The sequence below is a fragment of the Vigna radiata genome, chromosome 2 (assembly GCF_000741045.1).
Source record: "Vigna radiata var. radiata cultivar VC1973A chromosome 2, Vradiata_ver6, whole genome shotgun sequence".
Taxonomy (NCBI): domain Eukaryota; kingdom Viridiplantae; phylum Streptophyta; class Magnoliopsida; order Fabales; family Fabaceae; genus Vigna; species Vigna radiata.
In genome coordinates this window covers 6,004,437-6,010,423 of record NC_028352.1, presented here as the reverse complement: position 1 = coordinate 6,010,423, position 5,987 = coordinate 6,004,437, and the positions used below count along the sequence as shown (strand labels likewise).

At 36.5% G+C, this 5,987-nt stretch overlaps 1 protein-coding gene across 1 annotated transcript; it reads right to left on the bottom strand.

The window, feature by feature from the left end:
- Window positions 1-458: 458 nt before the first annotated feature.
- On the bottom strand, window positions 459-5,639 carry LOC106778784 (probable folate-biopterin transporter 7). The gene is given in 5 exon segments (XM_022787242.1): window positions 459-725; window positions 727-762; window positions 4,851-4,864; window positions 4,979-5,277; window positions 5,602-5,639. Coding segments are annotated over 5 exon segments (636 nt in total). The 3' UTR covers window positions 459-476.
- Between the last annotated feature and the right edge of the window lie 348 nt (window positions 5,640-5,987).

The following is a 5,987-nucleotide window of genomic DNA, read 5'->3' as shown; positions in this document are numbered from 1 at the left end:
TTATAACCTATTTTTAGAAATACTTTCATCATTTAAAAAATTAACTTTTTTGTTTGTAAAGAAAGAGAGATTAAATGATAAAATAAGAAATGTAGCGATAGATTTACCAAGAGTAATTAAATACTTTTATTTTTATTTTTATAGGATTTTAATTAATTTAATTTTAAAATCTGTGAATTGTTAAATTTTCGGTTTATTCAGTTATCATATCCTTAAATGGTTACAAGATGCATTCATTTTGACATTAAAAAAAGTTCTATTTTTTTTTTTTTAATTTAACAAATGAAGAGGAAGAACATGATCAGCATGTGGTCATACTACACCTTTACACCCTATCACTTTTAAACGTATTGTATAAAAAATCTAGAAAATACCAACTGATATATCTCTTATGTGCCGGCTGATGCATGAAGCAATGAAAACAAAATAATCAATCACCTCAGCACCTTCCACTTTTTCCCTGAAAGATACTAACTTTATGAGTCTTTTCGCTTGGCTTTTGATTCTACCTTATCAGGTATGCACGATGACCAAAAAGTTGGCACCAAAGTGCATGCAGCTTGTATCAGAAGTGCATGTGGAAAGCCTGAAAAGTCACTTCCAGTTATCTTAATATACGATGCAAGTGCAACACTCACAATGAATGCCAGTGCTACGGAAGACATAAGAAAGGCCATTATAGACCCCTCACATCCTGGTGGACACATCTGTGCTATTAGATATTAGAACACTGAATGGGAGAATCTTGAAGAAAAACAGAACCTCCATGGATTATGAACAAGCTCACCCGACTTCTGCTAGAATTCAACTTTTTATCAGAAGAGAATGGGGAGAGGTAAGGAGTGAATTCTCTTAGAGTCTACACAATTTGGTCTAGAGGATCCAATGCCATGTCATAAAACAACTATCCCAAAAGCTTTAGTTATGAAGTGAAAACAAGAGAATGCTTTTACATTATATCTTCAACAACTGGAATGATTTAAAATTCATAATGTATGTGATTCTATCAAAACTCTAGCCGATGAATTTTCCTCCATATAATTGAAGATATCAAAATCCAAGAATCGGGGTGGTTGCAAAAAATATAAAAATGCAACAAAAAGTTGTTCTTACGGATGAGAACTTAAATGGAGAAACTTTGACACTGATTCCAATTTTAGCAACCAAGAAACTATGGAAGAATTTCAACCGATAAAAAGAGGGGAAAATTCCTGACAAGTCTGGCCATGCAACATATCAGACCCAGAGGTCACCTATTCATGCTAATTGTTAAGTCATTAATCGAATCATACAATTGGTTAACTATTTGCCCCTATATGATAGAGACTCGTTGCTTAAATTGAAATGGTTGATATTGCTGATTCAGATGGCTAAATTTTGAATCCTTGAAGGTTAAATTACATATACTCAACAAACACCAACAAAATATGAAGAGGGGAATGTTCTTTGGCAGTGACACAACATAAACTTCTATTCCTTGGATTTTGACCGAATGTCTCTTTTCTTGGTCCTTACATCTATTCCAAATCACCCTTCAGATAAAAGTTTCTTCTGTCGAAAAACAAAAAGAAAGAAAATAAATCCATTTCAATGACCACTGATCTGGTTCCTAGAGAGAATTCTGATCTTCCACATTTACTTCATAAGAGAGGTTACAGTATTTACATGTCCTGTCTCTACATTCAATCAACAATGGTATACCAATTCATTTTACAGTTCTATACATTGATTGAGTGCTAGTTTAAGAAGTCTTGTCAATTGTCACAGTCAAATCTTAACGAATTTCAGTTCGAGACCCCTTTCCAACCTTTGGCTCGATGCAAGGAAAAATCGATAATAATGTTTTACCATTTAACTACTCATGAATATAAAAAGAATTCAAAGAATCTAGATTCAGACTGAAGATAAAATATCAAATAAGTCCCAACAAAAGAAAAAAAGTAAGATACAAAACTCTATCTTGTTTTTTCTTAAGTCCAGAATCTCGATCCCACTCTTTCTTTATGCTTTTTCCCATTAAAGCAACTTCAGACCGAATGGACTGATTCTTTTATTCATAGTTATACACACAAAGGGTCGATTCATCCATTCATATATTCTTTTATCTATTCCAAAGTAGAATAAGAAGGAATATGTTAGGAATAAAAGAAGTTAGTTGTTAGTAGAGAGCGAGTATAAATAAGTATAAATAATAATAGAATAGGTGGAGAGAGGACTATTAGATATTTTACTTTTGGAATAGACTGGACATTTTCTAGTGGAGGAAGGAAGGCTTCTTGGGTGGGAATACTTACATGTATTTTCTTCTTTCGATACATTACAGTATTAATAAAATACATACATATACTGTGATATTCTGCTGTGTTGAGAGTTGTGTTAGAGTAGAGTGATCTGTTTTGGTTCCTTGAGTAAAGGAACCTAACAGCTTTGGTCTGACCTATCGGATCTGTATCGAAGGAGCGGAGGAGCAAATGGAGCGAAGGTTGATTGTGATTGAATCCACGGTAGAAGAGTTGAAAGCAGAGATGAGAGAGTAACTCGCGAATTCCGAGCGTTTGGCTGCGCTCAAGAAAAAAACCAGGAACCAACAACGGAGCTCCAAAGGAAGACGTGATTCCGTCAATGTTGGGCACGAACGACGACCGCCGGAAAACTCAAAGGAGAAATCGGAAGAAAACAGAGGAGAAGTTCGACGTAGTTGGAGGAAGCACATTAAACTACCTACATTTGAAAGAGTGGATCCCATGGGATGGATCACACAGGTAGAGAAATTCTTTGATCTCCAGAGCATGATGGAGAAGGAAAAGATGAAGCTCGTCTACATATGCATGGAGGGAGGTTTGGTGAGCTATTGGTTCTGCTTCTGGCAGGAGAAAACCAGGCATCCGACTTGGAAGATGTTCACCGACGCTCTAATGCGGAGGCTTGGCAGAGTAAATCGGGACACCGTTTGTGAGAAGATGGCAGAGGTGCGACAGGAGGGATCTGTCAACACCGGCGGAGGGCAGGAAGTCGAAGAAGATGAGGAAATTAACAATCTCTTGGATCTCGAGGATATGGGTAAGGAAATAGGAGCAACGGAGCTGAAGCTAAGCACACATGAACTGCCTTTGCTGATTCAGTGTCGTTTCTTTCACATGGATCGCACAATTAAGGGCACTCTTTTGGTTAACAGAAAGATTCTTCCTAGGACAATACAGNTTAGGCATTCAATGATTAAAGTTGAGAAAGACCTTAGTCTGAATATGCAAAGCATAAATTCATTGGAGGTAGTGAACACAGGCATCAAGCCAAATANAANTTATTTATCTAAAAATCTTATTACACTTTTGAGCNATGGAGGAGAGCCAAATGAATTCTTCAAGGCTTTACTANAGAGTAATTTGGAAGATGCAAATCATGTTTTCTCCAACAAGCGTGTTGCACTCAGAGCATCAATTAATAATGGCACCATGGATGAATACATTGTGGTAGAAATGATTTTATGTCGAATTCCTCTGGATGAGCCATTTTTGCAATATCATCTATATATACTTGCAAGGGAGGAACACAAGAAGCTTAGAGGAGGGAAGCTATATAAGCCTGAATGTTTCTATTTAATGGGGACTGTAGATCCCACTGGATGCCTATAGAAGGATCAAGATTGTATGATACCTGGGAATGGCCAAATTACTGGGGATGTGTTGGTCTACAGAAATCCAGGTTTACATTTTGGCGACATTCACACAATGTGCTTCACATATATGGATAAGTTAGAATCTTTTGTTGGACAAAACAAGTATGCAAAAAATTTTCCATGTGTTGGGACTCACTCAGTGACAAATGAAATTGCTGAAGGTGATTACAAAGCAATCGTGCAGAGTCTCAATCCACTAATTCCACCCATATTTTCTTTTGATGAGAGTGCCTATTGTTCTGAATGGAATGCAGCCATGGAAAGACTAACTGGTTGGAAAAGAAATGAAGTCATAGGAAAATTGTTTCCTGGTGAAATATTTGGAAGTTTTTGTCAACTAAAAGGTCGAGATATCCGAACTAATTTTATGATTTTAATATACCGTGGAATAAGTGGTCAAGATTATGAGAAGTTACCATTTGGATTTTTTGATAGAAATAGGGAATTTGTTGAGAGTTATATAACAACAAACAAGAAAATTGATGCTGGTAGGAATATACTTAACTGTTTTTGCTTCTTGCAGGTTGTAACGCCAGACTTGAATCAGTCCTATGAATGAAGAACACAGGCCAATAGGCAGAGAAAACATTTCTGAATCAAAAGAGTTAGCTTATATACTACAGATATTGAAACCATGACTCTGACTTGGAGCTTGAGCCAAGCGGAATTTGCAGAGGGAGAAACAGAAGAGAGTGACTTAACTCCCAATAAGAGGGACCTGCATATATGCTGGAAGCATTAAAAGATATCACAGATCATCTTCTCCAGGCTTATAGTTTTGAAAAAGAGGTGACTAAAATGTGGGACGTTAATAGAATCGAAAAAGAATGGAAGACATTAGAGAAGGATTTGCTACCAACCAAGCCTCCATATCAGAATTTGGAGGGCACCACCTGAAAAGAGGAGCACTACCTCAAATAATAGTTCCTTGACTTCAACCTTGAGGACAAGGTTGATTTTGAGGGGTAGAATAATGTTAGGAATAAAAGAAGTTAGTTGTTAGTAGAGAGAGGGTATAAATAATAACATAACAGGTGAAGACTATAAGATATTTTACTTTTGGAATAGACTGGACATTTTCCAACAGAGGAAGAGAGGCTTCCTTGGATGGGATACTTACATGTATTTTCTGTATTGAGAGTTGTGTGAGAGTAGAGTGATCAGTTTTGGTTACCTGATTAAAGGAACCTAACAGAACACAACAGAACCAATTCTCAATTCCCAACACCCAACAACAAGGAACCAAAAACTATATATCGACAGCAGTAAAAGTATGCAACTTGGCTTTAACATGAACAAATCAGAGAGAGAAGGCAAAAGGGTATAGAGAAATGAAAAGAGTGAAGACAACTTTACCTCCAAAGGCGATGTAGGGAACTCGGTGCTGGCCAGAGATGTAGACAGAGTCTGAAACGAGGCCATAGAGGGGCTTCCCAACCATGGGAAGATTAGCAGAATTCTGGAGAATTTGAAGAGTGGAAGGGTCCACATTAAGACCATCTTTGAGGTAGAAACTCACAACCAACCATGTAAAACACCTGAATCCTTGCACCCAGTATCCCAAACCCAAAACTTTCTTCAATTTCCCACCACCGCCCCGTCTGAAGTTACCATTTTTATTTCACTTTCGTAACCCTTAAGGAAATCAAGAGAGAGAAAGAGAAGTGTGTAAGACTAAATAGAGATTTAACTTTATATCAGGAATTGTTGTTTTAAAGAGGTTTGAGTTTCTTAAGGATATACATTCAGGTGCTATTATGTTATCATGGAGGAACACCACCGAGTGGGGACACATTCATTCATCAACTAACATATGTTAAACAAGTGACACCTTTTACCACCTTTCTTTTAACTTCTCTTTTTAGTAATTTAATATTTACTTTTCCTAGTTTTTCTTTTTTCAAGTAACAATTCTATCAAGTTACATTCTCCAGAATAACATTCTCCAGAATACTCCTGTCATATGGGTCTTTTTCTTTTCTTTTTTTTATTTTTGGATTCGTGACAAAGGGCATGGGACCATACGAGAGAAAACTTATCCAGAAATTAAAGATCCGGAGTATTCCAGCAAAATAAATGCGTCATTAGATAGAAAGTAAATAAGAAAGGTTAATAATATGTTTTACCACAAACAATTAGAAACTACATACACATAAAATTCAAAGGGTCTCGAGGGTTGAAAACCCCACATCACTAACTACCAGTGCGTCGTAAGTAACAAGAAAGGCTAATAATATGTTTTACCACAAACAACATTGGAAACTACATACACATAAACAAGAAAGACTAATAATATGTTTTACCATTGGAA